Source organism: Malus domestica, chromosome 05, assembly GCF_042453785.1.
Source record: "Malus domestica chromosome 05, GDT2T_hap1".
In the NCBI taxonomy this organism is placed as follows: domain Eukaryota; kingdom Viridiplantae; phylum Streptophyta; class Magnoliopsida; order Rosales; family Rosaceae; genus Malus; species Malus domestica.
This window is the reverse complement of record NC_091665.1, coordinates 41,018,720-41,037,610: the sequence shown is the minus strand read 5'-3', so window position 1 is coordinate 41,037,610 and position 18,891 is coordinate 41,018,720. Positions and strand designations below refer to the sequence as shown.

Genomic DNA, 18,891 nt, shown 5'->3' with positions numbered 1-18,891 from the left:
ATTTATATTATATATGTACAGAAGTTTACTCAAGCATATATTAACGTTTTAGACGTAATTTTGGGGACTGGCATGATTATAGATAATTGCACTAGTTTACTCAAGCACATATTAACGTTTCAGATTGGCAGATTGCTTTTGAATAGGCAGAAACAAATAGGCAGAGACTAACTGGGCCTTGCCATTTGATTGGCAGATTTGTGTGCACAGATTAGTAGAAACAAATTGGCAGATTGAGTCTGCCTATATGTCAATTTTTCAATATAAAAGGTTGAATTTTAGCCCAAAAGCATAATATGTCAAATTTTAGTCCAAAAGCCCAAAACCATTTTGGGATTCCCGATTTGTCCCGAAATCCCGAAACTATTTCGGGATTCCCGAAAATTGGGATTCCCGAAAATTTGGTTTGGGATCGGTATTGAAATTGGGATTCCCGAAAATTTCGGTTTGGGAATCGGGACAAGGGTTTCGGTATGGGAACCCATACCGAACCACCCCTAAACTAGTGCAATTATCTATAATCATGCCAGTCCCCAAAATTACGTCTAAAACGTTAATATATGCTTGAGTAAACTTCTGTACATATATAATATAAATATTATAGATAGATGTAAAGTTTTCTCAAGCAAATTGTAACTTATAATCTATCCATGTATCCATCTATCAATCTCCCGTGTTTATTCTGCATCTATGTATCCATCTATCGATCTTCTGTGATTTAAAAATTCTGAATATGTTCCACTATCTATCTTAGGGCTCCTTCCTGTATACGGTCCATCATCGATTTCCAATGCTCCTTTAGTATTTCAATTTTCACTATTGTAGGTAGATGATGTTCCCCTTAAAGATGTGCTCCTATATATTTAGAAATTAAATAATATATATATATATATTTTTTATTTTTTTTCGGTTCGGTTTGGGAATACCGAAATCCCAAAAACTTGAGACCGATTCCCGTACCGAAATTTCGGGATCGATTTGGTATTGGATACCGAAATTTTCGGGAATTTCGGTTTGGGATTTTTTCGGTTTGATTTCGGGAATTTTTCGGTTCGATTTGGGATTTTTGGGATTTTTTTCTAGCCCTACTCCCAATATTGGCCCACCTCCCAATGATGGTCCACCCCCAACAATAATCTAGATCCGGACGATCAAGATCTACCCTTATACAATAAGGATACTCTTGAGGACCCCTTCCCTCCAGCCTATCGGCAGATGGAGCGGCTAATTAGGTTCGTGGGTTTCATGTTGCAGCCTCAGATTTTTCTTAGGAAAAAATGGAGAGTAGCAGAGCTTAATTTTCGTATTCATAGTTTCTGTTTTTGGTATACACACGTATATATACATGCTAATATACTGATTTAGGAGTTTATCTTGCTATAGCAGAAGCGTCATGGTGCTTTATGTTGTAATATGTCAAACTCGAATAGAAAAGTTGTTTGTTTTTCTTCTAATTTTGTTTTAGCTGTATCTTTGGCGTATTCATTGCTGCTTGAGTCAGTTTCATCACATGCGCTATACGCGTAGTTGCTTATGATTGCAGAAGCTTTTCGGTTTGTTGTAGATTTGTTTACATGTTTGAGTGGTGAATGGGTATTTGGTTCAGGTCGTTGAGAAGCTTCTTGGGCGCAAATGGTTTATATGGTTATCGTGATTTCATGAATGCAGACGGTGAATTCTTTGGATGGATTATATGGACTCCTGTGATTCTGTTGCTTCTTCTGCTTTGTTTTCTGATCGATGTTTGATCTACATATAGAACTTATTTGAAAGGATGGTAAACCTGTTCTGTTCTGATATATCGTGTGCTAAAAATAGGGATGTTCATTGTTGAGTTGATGGATACTTCCCCTGTTTTTTGTAAACTTGGCATTTGTTTGTTGCGGGCGTTGAATGCATTAGTCGCAACGTGCATGAATAGTTTTCGCACAAAGTAACTAAAAAGACTTTGTAGCACCTAAGAATCAATGACCAATTGGAATATCCGCACGAAATCTCTCTTTCTCTCTCGACTCTCTCTTGGTTTCTTTCACTGTCACCCTCCCACCCCTGAATCGACGATCCGCACGAAATCTCTCTCTATCGCTCTCTTCCTCTGCAAGCGGCATGGCCGATGTCCCTCTCTGTCTCCCTCACCATCAATCCCAATCCCAAAATCAAGATGACAAAAGTGCCCTACAATCCTTTAATTCTAGCCTCGTGATCCTAACCTTAGATGAATATTTCCGTCATTTGAACACCGAAGGGCCAGCCTCATTAACAATTGAGGTAAGCCCAAAAAATACAGCCCAAAACGAACTAACCCAGCAGCAAAAGCAGTGGCAGAAAGACTCAGTGGCATGGCTGTAAAGAAAATAAAATTTGGTCCCAAACACTGTTTATTTAAACAGTGCAATTGAAAACCCTTTTTTAGACTGAAGCAATATTATTATAGAAAAATTAATGAAAAAAGTTTGAAAATTTTAAATTTTAACAATAAAAACAAAATTAACAATAAAATAAATAATACCAAGATTTATTTTTTAATATAAAAATATGAATTTTCGTTAAAATGTATTGGGTGTTTTGTGGGTGCCGTGTATTCGAACAATTATGGCGGTGTAAATGCACACCACCTGCAAGAAATCCAACGTTCGTAGCCTTTCCACGTCCTTCCCTTTTTCGCAGAGTTAAAGTTTTTCAACATTTTCTCCTGCAGAAATCAAACAAAGGCATTGCCTTTTTGGATTTGAGTAACACTGTTACCTTCTTTCCTAGGTAAGCTCCTCCTCTCATCTCATTTCCTCGTAATAATTAACAGAGATAGAAATCATGTTTTATTCACTCAAAAACCCATAATTTACCATTTAAATTAATCATTTTTTTTGGCACTGATTTTTCAGGTACAATTTTCTCTCTCTCTCTCTCCCACTTGATTTTTGTTTCTTGGGTATTTCTTACATTTGTTTTCTGGGTCTGTTTGCTTATATGGGTAGATTTTATTTGTTTGCTTGCAAGTTCTTCTGTTTTCTTGTTTAGCTTGGACTTGGAGCCTTGCAGGTTGCAATGTCTGTAAATTTTTTATACTCAGAGATGGAAAGTTTGAATCTTTATCAGTTATGCTGTCCCAAATTATGAATGCAAACTGCAAACTGCAAACTGCAATCCATGGACTGAAATTATAATTCATTAGTTAATTGTAGTCAGGTTTTGATAATTTTTCCAAACATTGCAGTATTTAGCTGTGATCAAGAATTGCGACCGAACATTGTGATTGTCCATTCTCCTTGGGCTTCTGAGAATATTAGCTGATTGTTATGTGCACTGATGGAACAGAGAAAGAGTAGGGTGGGGGAGAACGGTTCTTCTTCCCATTGCAATAACACGAAGAAACCGGATAACCATAGAAATGGTCCTAGTAGAGATCCAATGCCTGGGAATGATCTTTGGAAAGATGGACTTATTTGTGCTTTTGAGTTTATTCGGAGCCGGAAGAAACCAATCAGTTCAAAACCCGGTCCAAGGATCCCCACCAAACAACAAGCAGATGGTGAGCAAGAAAGGGTGCGTGTTCCTTCTTACGGATTTTCTGATTCTCCATCCCAAATGGAAGATGGAAGCCAGCAATCAGGCCAAGTTCAGGATATCGAAAGATTTGAGGGTGGTCATTGGGTTCCAATTGGGTGGGTTAGGATTTCGGAAATTGTACTAACCGTGCAAGCAAATGCTAGTTGGCCCTCTCAGCAGGTTGGGATGGATGGTGAAGATGACTTCACTGTTGCAGATTTAGCAGCTCCGTATTGGGAGCGTCCGGCAGGGCCCATTTGGTGGTGCCATGTCTCTGCAGGCCACCCCACAGTTGAAGCATGGCTAAAGAATGCCCAGTGGCTTCACCCTGCAGTTGGCTTAGCTTTAAGAGATGAAAGTCGACTGATCAGTGACCGGATGAAGCACCTGCTATACGAGGTACATTGCGTTTGTTATATCTGAAATTGCAAAATAATTAGTAGTATTGGTTTGTAAAGCCTGTTGCAGTAATTCGCAGGATTGTAACAAACAAAGTGACTGGCTTTCAGCTCAAACTTTTTCGGAATCTGATTTTGAACATGCTTTGATGCCTCTATCCAGGTCCCAGTTAGGGTTGCTGGGGGGTTGCTATTTGAGCTTTTGGGTCAGTCTGCTGGGAATCCATTTGTTGATGAGGATGATGTCCCCATTGTACTTCGATCGTGGCAAGCACAAAACTTCCTTGTAACGGTTTTGCATATTAAAGGCTCGGTGTCAAGCATAAATGTGTTGGGTATCACAGAAGTTCAGGTTGTTCATCCTTGATTGATCCTTTCAGTGGCTTTGATCTTCTTACTGTGTTACGTTGTTTGTGCATTGAACTTAAAGGTTGGTGGTTTAATCCCTTGATATGGTTAGGAACTTCTTTCAACTGGAGGCTATAATGCACCGAGAACAGTGCATGAAGTCATAGCACATCTAGCTTGCCGCCTTTCTCGATGGGATGACAGGTAACTTTAACACTGTCGTTCTGATTTAGCAAACATTACAGCAGCCTACCTACTGTGGAAATGACACATCAATTATTGGTGTTGGCTCATGCATGTACAACAACTAATTCTCTTCCGCTTTCCATAACGTTGTGTGTGCATTGTTACATGTTTGTCATTTTATTTTCTCTAATTTGTGGTTCCCTTCAATGTCTCCGCTGTTTCAGGTTATTCCGTAAGTCCATATTTGGAGCAGCAGATGAGGTTGAATTAAAATTTATGGACAGGTTCTTCCATATGCATACAACCATTCCTCGTAAAGTAATATTACCTCGTTAATTACTATTTAGTTTGGACTTCACTTATGACTTTACCTTCTTTTTTTAATAGGAGAAACCATGAGGATCTGAATCTTTTCACTGTAATCCTCAACCAAGAAATCAGAAAGCTATCGACACAGGTATGCTGTATGCTGTATCTCCTTGCTACCGAATTCCAGTGGAGGTGAAAATCGCTCGATTATATATTTGTGTTTATTCTTGTTGAAAGGATTTAGCAAAGATGAACAACCTGAAAGTAAGACAATGACTTCTATGAGCCCTTGGATGTCACTCCTAGTAAGACAAATGGCTTCTACGAGCCACCGGGGTGCGGCTGTGTGAGTGACTGAGTGATATACTAATGTACAGATCCTGCACATCGAAATGGAAGCAAGAAACTGAGTCAATCGGAAAGGAATATATTTTCTTAAGATGTTACTGAATCTACCCTACTCCCATTATTTCTACGGGTCTAACTGTATACTTGGTGTTTGGGTGCATACGTAATATATAACCCCCGTAGCCACCATATGTATGTGGTATCGTATTTCCTATGGCCTTCAATACCCCTTCCCTGTTGAAGTGGAAAAATCGAGTCCGGCTAACATTTAGGTTTAGCATCTAGGCAGTCAGCAGAAGCATTTTGTTTGAGTGTCCTTTGAGGTTACCCTGCCATTCAAATGAATAGATTTTGTTAGCAAACTCTCGATTGCAGGTTATCAGAGTGAAGTGGTCACTTCATGCACGAGAAGAGATTGTATTCGAGCTTCTCCAACATTTGAGAGGAAATGCCGCAAGAACCTTGTTAGAGCAAATAAGAAAGAGTACAAGAGAAATGATCGAGGAACAAGAAGCAGTTCGCGGCCGCTTATTCACCATTCAGGACGTGATGCAGAGCACCGTTCGTGCATGGTTACAGGTCTGTGTACACATTCTTAGGTTTTAACTGTAAAACTCTTTATTGTTCGGATTTTTAACTGTAAAATTATCATCCTGAATGTTAAACCAGGATCGAAGCCTTCGAGTGACGCACAACCTGACTGTTTTTGGTGGTTGCGGCCTTGTGCTCTCGGTCATCACTGGGCTATTTGGAATTAATGTTGATGGAATGCCGGGTGCAGAGAACGCTCCATATGCCTTTGGTGTATTTTCAGCCGTTCTCATCTTTATAGGAACTGTGCTGATTGCGGTCGGGCTGCTCTACCTTGGGTTGAAAAAACCGGTCACTGGAGAGCAAGTTGAAGTTAGAAAGTTGGAGCTTCAAGAGTTGGTGAAGATGTTTCAGCACGAGGCAGAGAATCATGAAGTGGTTCGTAAAAATGCGTCTCGCAACAATCTACCCCCAACAGCCGGCGATGCTTTCCTACACAACGCAGATTATGTTATGATTCAACAAGCATGATACAATTGTTGTACCTTAACAATCGGATTCTCAGAAACAGAAACGAAGAGAATAGGAAGAGAAAGGTTCCTGGGGACGCCTCAACCGAATAGGGTCTTGTTTGGCAGCTCGGATTGTACTGACTATTTCTGTCGAATAGGATAAATAGCCACCGAATAGTACTGACTAAATTAGTTGGGCGTTTCTTATAGTATCGGACTAATGATCGTATTATTTATACTGTTTGGTACTGAACCGGATAAGAAAAGGGAAGAAAAAAAAATTTGACAAATCTTTTTTGGTTTGATGAACAGAAGAGAGCCGTTTTGCCGTTGGAGCTTGCTTGCTTGCTCTAGTTCTTGAAAAATCCTATAAAAATAAAATCCCTCTACAAAACAAGAAAAATAACTACTAAATGCACCCAAAATTTAAAACTTGAATTTGATTTTCACCTAGTAAATTACTCACAAGTTTTGAAGCTCTAGAAAATGACAGAAAGTTGCAGACGTTAAAGCCTGTTGTGTTAGATAATGGCGGATGAAAAAACCCAGAAATCAGAAATTGCAGAAAAATTCCATGAAACAAAGGGAGGGGCGGAACCTGGGAAGATGAATGAGGGAGGGGCAGAACTTGGGAGGACCAACTGTGCGTTCGGAGAGGAAGGAGAGAGCGAGCCCGACTAAATTGTCCCATGGTTTTAGAAGGGATAAATAGCCGGGTATGGGGTATAAGATAAGTGGGCCCGGATTAAATAGTCCGATGCTTATTTCATACAAAGCTCACCAAACACCTGCTTCATATTATTAATACTATCCAATGTACCAAACGAGGCATAGATGTATAACCAAATAGATGTATAAAGCGTATATCGTAGTTTTAAAAAGTGGTTAACGTAATCCATAGTTGCGCTATTGACAAGGTTTATAGCTCACGATCGCTTGTGAGTTCATATGGTGTTCAATTCACCAAACAATGTAACCGTATATCTTGAATCGGCTTGAATTCTAAACCCCTGACATCAACTGTTCCGATGTCCAAATTAACCAAGTTCTACAAAAGTAATCGAATTTGATAACATCGCAGCATTTTAAGCTAATTCGATACTTGAAATCAAGCACACCAATAATGGAACAGAAACATACAAAACTGATGTCCTCTCTCCTTGCTTCTCCTCTTTCAACACATCATTTAAGAAGTGATCTTGCTAGATGTTCGCGGGCAGTCGCCAATGCTTGACTTATTGTCTGCCAAAAGAAATATGCATACGTTAACAACATAAAATTTGGTGGCAGGGAGTATCCGGTTGTTGACACAGTATTTTTACACGTCGAGTTTAACTATCTAGTGAACGGATATACCTGCTCAGACAACGGAGCTCCAGCGTCAATGCTATGACTTGCAACCTTACTTGCTATAACATTTGAATCAGTCTCAAGAACAATACTGAACAAAAAATAAACAGTTAGGCTCAGGCTGCGAGATTTGAGGTCTAGTGGGTCATGATTAGTAAAAGATATAAGGTACAACCAATCTAAACAAAAGGTAGCAATATACATTGCTAAAACAATCTTGGTTCTTATATCTTTCTAGCTTTTCGTTTAGCTTACCCGCCATCAACAATTTCATCAAGGCATAGTAAAATGAGATCCAAATTCTCAAGAGCTTCCTTCTTGTCCACATTGCCTCTGTACAAAAGAAAGCCCAAATTAATATCAAATTACAACTACTTGAGAGTAAAAATTATCAAGTTTTATGACGGGAACAAAGACCTCAGGAGAATGCCGACTGCATCAAAAAAACCCTGGAGAACTGTGGCTAAAATGAGCTCATTTTCATTTTCACCCCCAGTAACAAAAAAGTGAAGGTCTTGAACAAACTTGTAAACTACAATGGTGCCCTCAAACATTGCTATCTCAGCTGTACAGGAAGACGCAACAAGTTATATGGACGCAGGTCGAATCAAAACAACACAATGCTTCATATGAGGGGATATCGGTTGATAGGGATTCGAATAATTTGATGACATATGACCTATACAGATATAAATAAAGCTTAAATTACCTTCTGTCCGTGCATTTGTCTTTTGAGTTTTAGTAAACACAGCTTTCTCAAAAGATTCTTTGGCAGCATCCGTTGGCCAGTCCTCCTCTGAATAATACTTGACAGCCACACGTTTCCCTTCAGAATCAAGGAGGAGGATGTTCTTTATCGAAGGGCATGACTCCTACAATCAACAACCAATAACCGATTTGCAAAACATGAATCATTATAGGATCACTGCACCAACTGCTTCTAGCACCGCCATTACAAAAGGGTCCGACATCTCACCCATCCATGCTTATCGTGCACATCTAACATTGCAAGTGCACAATTGTACTGAATATGCTCCACTACAAGTTTACGCAAATGATTTCCCGGGATCATAGTTGGTTATGTTAACTCATTTACAAGCTTATATTGAACATCTTAAAAACGTAAGTGTGATCCGTTTACAATGTCAACTACATTGTCTATAACAACATGAACCAGATCAAACAAACACATAAAACTAGTAGAATCATTTCCCAGGATCACGGTAACTCAGTTGCAAGCTCAAATCCAATTTTTTTCTTAAAAATTCAAATGGGACAATGTATGCCATTCATCTGTTAATTTTGAGTCATCTAACAGCAGCAAATCAACAAGAACAAACAAACATAAAATCTGAACAATTTATTATCCTCCAATTAAACAATGCATTAGCATATATACATACATATATATAACCTTAATTTCAAAAATATGCATTTCATTTATGTTAAAATTGCAGGATCTGCAAGATTCAGTTCTGAGGAACTTGGATCCGACCCCAACTATTCCACTCACAAACAGATCAAGAAGCTGATACCAATGTCTAATCCCTAACCCTAATCCTAGCCCAAAACATTTGCCAAATCAATTGGAATTTCAAGAGAGAGAAAGTTGAGGAGTGAGAAAGAAACTGACCATTTTGTTCGGAGGAGAGCGACTCCGGAGTCTCCGACGAAGCAGCAGAAAGCACCGAATTTTTGCTTTCGGTACACGTTTGCTCAACTTTATACTTTCCCCAACCCACCACTCAAATTTACGTTATTTCTAAAAAAACCCCGAAATTAATTTTATTTAATAATAGTTCCACCAATTTTATCCGATTTTTCACTTCAGCCTATGTTATCTCTCTTCTTTTTCTTAGTAACGTCCTGGTCCTACCGCGAAAGCTTTGCAGAAGTACATCTCTTTTCGATGTACTTTTAAAAGGGAAATTTTATTTAAACCTATTAATTTTCTTTCCACATCCAACTTAGAAATTTTGTCCCACAAACTTATCATTTTACTCTCAAATACAAAATTTACAAACTTGAAAAAATTACACAAACACATAAACCTACCCAACCACCTACTCTGGAACAACCAGACTTGATTATGGTCGTCATCAAACAACCAATCGACAACCTTGATAGGCTGGTTAAGACCAAGCCTTTCTTGAAGATCATACAATTGGATTTTAGTGGGTACCGATAGCCTCACCCGTCGATCTCGAAGCCCTCTTATGGTGCAAACCTTGTTATGCCTGTCCTTTCCTCCAAAAGCTCGGGACGCACGCACAATCCTTGGATCCTTCAATCTTGGCCATGGAGTTGATGAACGAGATAAATTAGGGTTTGATGAGATTTTATTAGGTTCTCTAGCGACACATTCTCTTGATGTCGTCGAAGACCACAACTGCCCTCCACTATATTTTTGTTGTTCTTCTCCACCCTCCGGCAATCCATTTTCCAATTTTCGGCAGCCAACTGTGGCTGAATTTTTCGTCGATTGATAATATTTTTCTACACCCATATTTTCTTTAGGGCATAAGTGGAATATAAAATTTAACAATAATTTAATGGGTGTAGAAATAAGTTTATTGGGTCCAAATAAAATTTATTTTTTAATTCGAAAAAATTATTTTTTCCTTTGAATTTACTTATACTTTTATTAAAAACTAGTTCAAAAAATATTTCTATCAAAAACGATTTTAATCATTTTTAAAACGAGCTCCCACCGTTCAAATATCGCCTTTCCTTCCGGAGTCCGCAGAAACATCCATGACTCGACTGTTGCAGAAGGTATCTATCTCTCTCTCTCTCTCTATCTCTCTCCTCTCTCTCCTCTTTCTCTCAGCTTTCCCTTTTGCTGAAATTTTATCGGGAAAATTTACAGGTACCATTAGCATCTGTGTTTCAAAGCTTCACTGGAACTCATGGACGGTAATTCCCTGCATGCCCTTTTGTTTTTTGAATCTTCAATTTCATTTTTTTATAATTTCTCGACTTACCCATGTTCGGTTTTTCATTGATCTTGTGATTTATTGTGTTGTTTGATGAGAAGTTGAGATTTGTAGGTTAAAAGATTGCTGCTTTACCTTCAATTTTCTTGTTTAGAATTTAGAATTTAGAATTCTCTGATTTATTTATAACTTGAGCATGCACGCATTCTTGACGTTGGATTGTTCTGTGAAAACAAATTTTGTACTTAAAATACAGTTCTGGTAGCCGAGTGTTTGAGATGGTTCGGAACAATGTCGTTGTGGGATTGTCATCCGGTAGAAAATCAGTTTCTGGATTTAGAACTTTTTGCACTGGCAAAGGTGCGTCTAGACCTTTCGTCGTTTTTGTAGTTTGATAATCAAATGCAATTTCTCTCGGAACTTCAATTTATGTAACGATTCCTTTCAAGTAATCTTGGAGTGCCAGGATGCAGTAGAACATCCCATTACTTTGGTATAACTCTATCGAAGCCATTTAGGCGTCGTTGTTCCATTCGCATCCATTCACGAAATTTTGGACATCAGCTGTATCTGTTTACCTCTCAGGAGCAGAGATATAGCTTGTAAAGACTAATTTTTCTTGTGTGCAAGGCTTAATCCACGTGGCCGAAAACTAAATTATCTACTCACAACTATAGCCGATTTGTCTGTGATTTATTGCATTGGCCATTCTGAGTACTCTTGTCCTGGTTTACAACTTTGAATTATTGCTTAATCGGTTCAGGACCTTTATGAGCAAAATTTTAAATTTCAAATTATTCCGAGTCTTATTCGGGGTTGGGAATGCAAACATTTGTTCAAGTGTCGTCTTTGTTTTTTCTGTCTAAAGTGTCATCTCTGTTTTTTCTGTCTATCCTCCATAGTTAGCTTGTATGATTTCCAGTAAAATATTGAAGCTCGTATTCGTTGAAGGGAAGGAACCTGCCTCTCGATTTGCTGGGCTTATCCATGACTGTTATTTTCTTATTTAATATAACTGGCATTGATTATTATTGTTTATATCGAATTTTTGTAATACTAGTTTTGATAGCTTTATTTGTAAGGGAAGTCTTATTTTTCTTATCTGATGCTGTTTTCTGGCTGCATTAGATTTGTCAATAAAGAAGTGTGTGTCTTGCGACTCAAAGGATATGCGACCCATGACTGAACAAGCAGCAAATGAATTAATCACAAAGGTTTCTGATTAAATGTATCACCTGCAATATTTATATATATACACACGTGTATGTTTCTCTTGTAAAGCTAATATATTTGGTTTAGGTGGACGGATGGAATTTGGTGCGTGAAGGTGATGCCTTGAGACTGAAACGGTCATGGAAAGTTAAGACCTTCATGAAAGGACTTGAAATGTTTAAGCTCGTAGCTGATCTTGCAGAAGCAGAAGGTATTTTTAAGATTGTTTTTGTTTTCTGATGAGTAGCGGTAGCTGTCTGCATGTATGAAGAATGCATTCGAATTTAAATAAGATGGAATATGTCTGATGTAGATGGAAAACCATAATGTGTAATTGTGTATGTTCTAGGTCATCATCCAGATCTTCATCTAGTTGGATGGAACAATGTAACAGTCGAGATATGGACACATGCAGTTGGTAAGGATTCTCCATTAATTAATTGGTGCTGATATATTTATACATGTTTCGTGAATAAAACCAGTATGCATTAGGTAGCCTTGGAGGGCTGAGGTTTTTCTGTCCCCAAGTCTCGGTGTATATAATGTTTTGCTTATGAGGTTTTCCTACTACCATTAAAGCTTTAGGAAATAAAAGTATTGTAATTCATGATTTACCCTGAGGAAAATGGTTTGACATAGGGTACTTGAAGCTTACTCAATCCAGCTATTTGGCTCAGACTTTTGTTTGGTTTTGGTTCCTGGCGTTCGTGAACCAAATATTTCCTTGAAAAATTGCAGTGTAATTAGATGGAATTGTACCTCACCAAAACTGACCAGCCGAACTCCAAATGTTCCCTATTCTGCACCATTTGCTAATAATGTTACAACTAGAGATCACCTTAATACAACATTGAAAGTCGTTCGATGTACTTGAAGAGCCAGTTCATTTGAAAAGTTCGATGCACATGAGAAATAGTTTTTGACGTGATACGCGTTGTGTAGGTGGATTGACCGAGAATGACTTCATACTTGCTGCTAAGATCAATGGAATCAGCATGCAACACCTACTGAGGCGGAAAGCTACCAATTGAGCCCTCAGAGCTGTGTGAGAAAATGTTTCCATGGAACGACATGTTTTCGGCTTTTGTTTGGCATCGTCTTCGGTTTGAAGTGATGCATTGTAGGAGATTACCTGGTTTGATACTGTTTTCGTTTTTCTTTTAGCAAGCGTGCCTGAAGGCAGATACTTGAAGGTACTGTTTTCTTTGTGCTGTGGTGATAGAGTTAGAGATTTCGCATTCCAACTTTTTAATTTTGGTTTTATAATTTTGCAAGTTATTATAGCTGGGCTGTTTTACCAACTACATGTGTGATGCATCCATATCTTGACGGATTAAGATCCACTCCGGATCTTTGTGTTGGAAGCTCGCGGACCGAGAGATCCGGACTACTTAATTTCAATCTTACGGCTTTCATTAGCCTATCCAATTGGTCCACTTAACAAAAATTCAAACACTGAAACGGCCCGGATCTCTTTCTCTCTTTCTTAAATGGTCCGATATTTTGGTTTGCGGGCTCTGAACACAGAATCCAAAGGGGATCTCATTTTATATCTTGACACTGATATTTTTCCATCCAACTAGACGAAGACGTGGATGATGACCAGAACATAAACATTATGGTTTTCCATCTACATCATACACATTCTATCTTATTTAATATTCATTAGGTGGGAATACTATTTATTGTTAAGTCATTGTTAAGTCATTGTTAAGTCACGTTTTTTTACTATGAATGAGTTCAAACGATAGTTTAGCGCTGTACTCGGGTATGTTTGAAGGTGCTTAAAAATAACTAAAATCACTTTTAGATCATCAAAAGTGCTTATGATAGCGTTTGACAGAGAAACTTAAAAGCACTTTTAACTTTTTAAAAGAAATAATTTGGTGAGTGTTGGGGAATTAAAAGGTACGTATTACCTAAATTAATTTGATTTATTGGATATTTTCTATGGAGATTGGGGTTGTTAAATTGTACTTTCAATGCCGTAAAACGGATTAAAAGCTATGATTCAAAGATTAAATCGACTAATTATAAAGGTTTAGGGAGTCATCGACTAGATTTAAAGTTCACAAAGAAAATTGACAAACGCCTTGCAAAGTTCGGGGAGCGAAGGGGGCAATCAGCGAGCATAAAACAATTCCTTCAACAGAACATAAAAAAAAACTTCCTTCTGTCTACTTCATGCATACATCTAGTCATGCAGATTCATTTAAGAATAATTAATTGGAATAAATATTACAATTTGTCAAAAGTAATCCTACAAAATGACATTAACTGAGGGTTATGATGAGTAGATTTTATATTATATATTTTTCCCTAATCTTAGTATATTTTGGTTAATATTTTAGAAGAATTTTGACACTTTGAATTGTATTTTCAATATAGGACTTTCGATTTCCTCTGGAGCAAAACAGGATCAAATGGACGAATTTTGGAGTAATTCCAGTTGGAGGACGTTCGTGAGTCACTTAGCTTGATCGTATCAAAATTTGGGATTTTTCCACCAAGCGGTTATTTTCTGACGATAAAATAAATGAGCGATGCGCAGTGCTGAAAAATGACGTTTTTGGGTTTAAATTGCGTTTTTGGAGCCCAAGATGACCTCGGATGGGTTTGTAGCCTTCTGGAGAAGTGTTCAGAATATTCCAAACATTAAATCCAGCTATATTGGGCCAGTTTTGGAGCAGCTTATGGGTCCAAAACGTGGCTGTTCAGATTTTAGGCGAATTTTACCATTTAATTTAAGATTATATTTCCTATTTTATTTGATTATTAATTTTAGTTTCCTAGGGGGAATAAAGGACCTGTTTTTAGGGTTTGTGTGGGAGGGCTTAGCAGATATATTGCTCGGCCGTCTACAATTTTTCACGACGCTTCTTTTTATGCAACTTTGGAGAAAGAGAGAATTGCGAAGGTTTTGGAGATTTTCTACTTGAAGGTGTTTTCAATCCTTTTCTTAATAATATTTTCTATGATTTCAATTATGAATATGCGTAATTAATTCCTTTTGCTAGGGCGAAGCCTTAAGCCTTAGAATGAATATGTGATTTTTATTTAATTGCTTATGATTGATTGCATGCATACTTTGAATTGTTAATCACCGGGATAAAAACTATCTAATTGTCTTGATGCCTGATCACCATTAGGATCTTTAGAAAAGTAATTTAATACAATTTTGGTCGGAAGGTTCCTTGAAATTGACGCTGGCTTCTTGTGATTAATAATTGTAATTTCACTTAGGATGAACACCACGTTTTAAGGATTGCATGGTTTTTCAAAGGGTTTTCATAAAGCATAATGAGTCTTTCATGTTCAGATTTGATCCGAACATCTGGACGGGTTGCATTTTAAATATACGTTCTATGTTGGAGGTTCCCAGTAAAATATGAATTAGAAAAATCTAACCTTCAAAGTAGCATGTGTAGATCATAAATAATTGGTAAAAGTTCATAGGATTGATAGGTGATGGTGAAACCCTAGTGTTTTGTTAATTTAATTTCTCCCAAAATTGTTTTCTTTTCCTTCTAGTTTTCAATATTGCAAATTGTCTTATCTTTAATAGTTAAATTCGTTTTTTAATTTAGGTAGGTTATAAAATCAATCATCTCAATTTTTACATTAAAATAATTAATTGGAATTTGGTTTACTTTGAATTATTTAATAATCCATGTGGAAAACGACCTTGCGAGATTCGTTTATACTACAACAACCTTGTTATTCTTGCAAGTATAATAAGAGTTTTTAGCCCATTCACATGTGTGGTAAAATCCCTATCAGGTTACCAATGAACATGCTTAATCTTCTGCTTCTCCCTTGGTTCCCTTTTCGAATTTACACCCGGCCTACCATAGCGTTACAAATCTTGTGACGTTCGACGATTGTTTACATCAGTAACAAGTAGCAAAAGCCGTAACACGCTTCAGATCGGAGAATGTAAATATACCGTTTCATTGCTCGATGAAGGACACCCATCTTCTCAGGAGAGGTAATTCGTAAACGGCAAAGATCGGCAGCAATGCCTGCAACCCAAGCACAAAACCCCCATGTCAGCCAGATTGTAAGTTACAGTAAGCACACAAAAATACCAGTTAAAAGTTCCCGTGGTTTGAAGGGAACAAAAATTGAAACCATTCATCAGTTTGAATCACCGCGTGGCAGATAGTGCGATGATCCAATGATCCGATGATCCAACACCACTACTTCCAAGCAATTAGAAAATGTAGTTTATGGTTCACACATGACTAAAAACTACTGCTCACAAGGTTTACCGGGTACCAATTCTCTCCGAAAAATTTACCCAATGTTTGCCGGGTTTGACATCTTGGATTATTCATTAGACCAAAGCAAAACACATCTGCTATTCATTTACATTCTTTCAACCATCTACTATTGCTCCGCTGAAGATTAGTTGCATCAAGTCGATGCATGTGAAGGAACTGAGTTTTTCATCCTCTTAGACTTCCTTAAAACTTAAAACCGTGTGCTGGTAAAGAGCAGAACGTATAACCTATTTCCGTTTGGTTTGATTCCCTAGTTTCCCTCAGAAGATAAGTTCTTCTTCCTGAATCGTCCTGTTCAGCGAAGAAACAACCAAAAACCAGAAACTGAAAGAAACCCACATTGACGAAATTTTTTTGATACTTGGTGTTTGATAAGTGTAGTCCATCCCTAGAACACCACGTTATTTGATAGCAACGAAAGAACTAACATGACTGGTTCTGGTTCGCATTAAGATCTCATAGAACTTTATCCAACAACATGAATCGTCAAATCAGATAAAGCAATGCATGTCGGGGACCAAACAATCATGTTTAGAACAGGCAAGAATGCACAAAACTTCACACCAACTAAGATAGCAACGCGATTCTCAATATACTAATTTGAGTATGCTTGATATTCAGCTGACATTGTAGCTACACAGTAACCACCAACAAATGCTGGATCCAACTAAATACACTTACCAAATTTGACCACAATTTGCAGATTCAATGAACATATTGATAAATAAATAGCATATTAGTACCTCCAATTGCAGCCTCATTTCGAGACGGGTTTTTGGAGCAGAGCAGACAAGTAAACCTCGCCATTCTTCAACCCACCGGAATCGTTCTTACTCGCCGTAGCCCACTTCACCTTCCTGTACCCCAATTTCCCAATCAACGGTCCGAAAACCTTCTCAAGATCCACCCCTTTGCTGAAAAAATGATCCAACCACAAATACCCTCCTCCCCTCAACACTCTATCCGCATCAAACAACAAAAACTCCAATGCCGTTACGGGTATCCACCGGTTCACGGCGTGCCCGCACCGCACCAGATCCACCACTCCGTCGAACACCGGCAACCGCTGCTGCAGCGGAGCGTGAATTGGCACCAACCCCCTCAGCGCCACCGCCTCATTGTTGGGGATTCCAAGGTTCATGGTGGTCGTGAGAATGGTGACATTGTAGAGCTTCATCCTCGCCGCGAAAGTCCCAGTTCCGCCGCCGATGTCGATGCCGAGACGGAGGACCGAGTTGGCTGCTTTGGCGATTTGGAAGAGCTGAGGGATCGGGAGGTCGAGCTCCGACTTGTAAGTCATGAAGTTGGACAATTCGTGAGGCAGGTCGAAGCCCAAATTTGGGTTTTTGCCGCCGAGGCAGCTGAAGCTTTTGCAGGAATACTTGGCCCACACGACACTGGAGTCTGGAAGCGAAGGAGGAAACGGATTCATGGGGAGAGAAGAAGTGAGTTTTGGTGGGGTTCTGGTAAAGCAGCGGCGGCGGGGGAGCGGGTGGCAGCCGCGAAGACTGAGAGACTCGGCGAGGTCGGAGTCCAGCGGGCAGAGAGAGAAGGGGGTGTAGGTCATGTACTTGTGGAGGAGGTCAGGGTGGTCGTGGCAGGAGGAGGCGATGGGGGAGAGCTGAGAGTAGAGGAGGAGATCCGAGGGGACGGTTGGTTTGGTTGTTTTGGAGGTGGCGGTAGAGGGAGATGGGTGGTGGCGCGTGAGGTGGTTGATGGTGGCGCGTATGGTGTGGAGCTGGTGGAGGAGGTGGTCAGGGACTGGCTGGGGAGTTGGTGGTTTTGGGGTTTGGAGAGTGGAGGAAAGGTGGTAGAGTGAGAGTATGTTGGTGGCCACCATAGCCATCAGCAGCAGCAGATTCAGACCCATTGTCACTCCCATTTGCTTCACTCTCTGTTGTTTCTCTCTCTCCCCTCACTCTCTCTTTCTCTCTCTCTCTTTCTCTCTCTAGATTTCTGGGTTTTTTTTGGGAAACGGAGAGTGATTGAGATTTTTGGATTTAGCATTTTGAATCTTGAGATTTGTGATGTTCTTACTGATTGTTTGACTTCCCAGTGAAGCAAGTGAGCGCTCAGCAGAGTGAGGTGTGATTCGGTATGAACAGCGTATTACATTTGAGATTTGTTCTGGGGATTCTGGACCGTTCGATCGGGACAAGTGTGCGGGTTTCCACTTTCCTAGACCATGCAGATGTTGTTTTGTTGGAATCCAACGGCTGGTTTCAAATAGTACATTTCGTACTTTTTCATTTTCTTTTCTATTCCTGTGGCCCCTTTTTCGGTCTTGTAAGACATTTTGCAGTAGAAAAAAAGGTTTTTTTTTTTTTTTTAACAATTATTAGATCATCACTAACTTTTAGAGTAAAATTTAAAAATTTTAGTTAGGAGATTTATGTTTTAATTCAGAAATAGTTTTTCTGCTTCAATTTTTTTTGTCTAAAATTTTAACTCAGATTATTAAATAATGAATTTAGACTAATTTTTATTAACTTAACTTTTAAAAAAATTATGTAGACTATCCTAAATTAATTTTATGAACATTTTGACCTAAAAATATTTAAATTCCAATAAATATTGAAAAATCACTAAATCGACACATTAAACACTATGGAAAAATATAAAACACATGATCGAGATTGGAAGAAATGGAAATGGGAAAAAATGGTTTTGGAAGATGGTAGAAAAAAAATTGGAAGAATTGTAGGAGAAAAATGAGTTTTGTGCGAATGTTTAAACAAATACATAGGTATTTATAAAGTTTTTGGGTGAATTTTGAGTTAAATAATTTTTTTTAATTATTTTAACCGTTCAATTTAAATTTGGATACTTAGATATTTTTTTGCCGTTAAATTTGATTATATTCGATTTTAACTGTTGAATTCAATAAATATATAAATATAAAACTATAAAAAAAAGTTTGAATGTGAACTGT

General features: G+C 38.4%; 4 protein-coding genes and 1 long non-coding RNA gene across 6 annotated transcripts; 3 read left to right on the top strand and 2 right to left on the bottom strand.

The window, feature by feature from the left end:
- The first annotated feature begins 2,558 nt into the window (after nt 1–2,558).
- LOC103427869 (uncharacterized) lies at nt 2,559–6,468 on the top strand. 2 transcript variants are annotated; one of them, XM_008365950.4, is made up of 8 exons: nt 2,559–2,757; nt 3,215–3,945; nt 4,108–4,296; nt 4,405–4,496; nt 4,703–4,762; nt 4,866–4,935; nt 5,511–5,714; nt 5,805–6,468. In XM_008365950.4, exons 2-8 carry the CDS (start codon nt 3,307–3,309, stop codon nt 6,195–6,197), a joined length of 1,647 nt encoding a protein of 548 aa, XP_008364172.2. In that variant the 5' UTR covers nt 2,559–2,757; nt 3,215–3,306; the 3' UTR covers nt 6,198–6,468. The 2 variants fall into 2 exon arrangements, with proteins under 2 accessions (XP_008364172.2, XP_008364173.2); XM_008365951.4 differs by having other exon boundaries at nt 2,746–2,882.
- Nucleotides 6,469–7,159: 691 nt separating this feature from the next.
- On the bottom strand, nt 7,160–9,350 carry LOC103434962 (coatomer subunit zeta-2-like). Its single transcript, XM_008373346.4, has 6 exons — nt 9,162–9,350; nt 8,238–8,400; nt 7,946–8,093; nt 7,784–7,861; nt 7,535–7,619; nt 7,160–7,420 (listed from the first exon to the last, which is right to left on the bottom strand). Exons 1-6 carry the CDS (start codon nt 9,162–9,164, stop codon nt 7,361–7,363), a joined length of 537 nt encoding a protein of 178 aa, XP_008371568.2. The 5' UTR covers nt 9,165–9,350; the 3' UTR covers nt 7,160–7,360.
- Nucleotides 9,351–10,191: 841 nt separating this feature from the next.
- On the top strand, nt 10,192–12,977 carry LOC103434963 (pterin-4-alpha-carbinolamine dehydratase 2, mitochondrial-like). Its single transcript, XM_008373347.4, has 7 exons — nt 10,192–10,303; nt 10,398–10,444; nt 10,721–10,824; nt 11,593–11,678; nt 11,764–11,887; nt 12,026–12,094; nt 12,619–12,977. The coding sequence occupies exons 1-7, from the start codon at nt 10,283–10,285 to the stop codon at nt 12,705–12,707; spliced, it is 540 nt and encodes a 179-aa protein (XP_008371569.1). The 5' UTR covers nt 10,192–10,282; the 3' UTR covers nt 12,708–12,977.
- Nucleotides 12,978–13,731: 754 nt separating this feature from the next.
- LOC139195798 (uncharacterized) lies at nt 13,732–15,704 on the top strand. Its single transcript, XR_011580831.1, has 2 exons — nt 13,732–13,959; nt 15,457–15,704. It is a non-coding gene; the product is annotated as an uncharacterized lncRNA (long non-coding RNA).
- Nucleotides 15,307–18,026, bottom strand: LOC103434964 (probable methyltransferase At1g29790). The gene is made up of 2 exons (XM_029103097.2): nt 16,703–18,026; nt 15,307–15,698 (listed from the first exon to the last, which is right to left on the bottom strand). Exon 1 carries the CDS (start codon nt 17,839–17,841, stop codon nt 16,717–16,719), a length of 1,125 nt encoding a protein of 374 aa, XP_028958930.1. The 5' UTR covers nt 17,842–18,026; the 3' UTR covers nt 15,307–15,698; nt 16,703–16,716.
- Nucleotides 18,027–18,891: the final 865 nt, after the last annotated feature.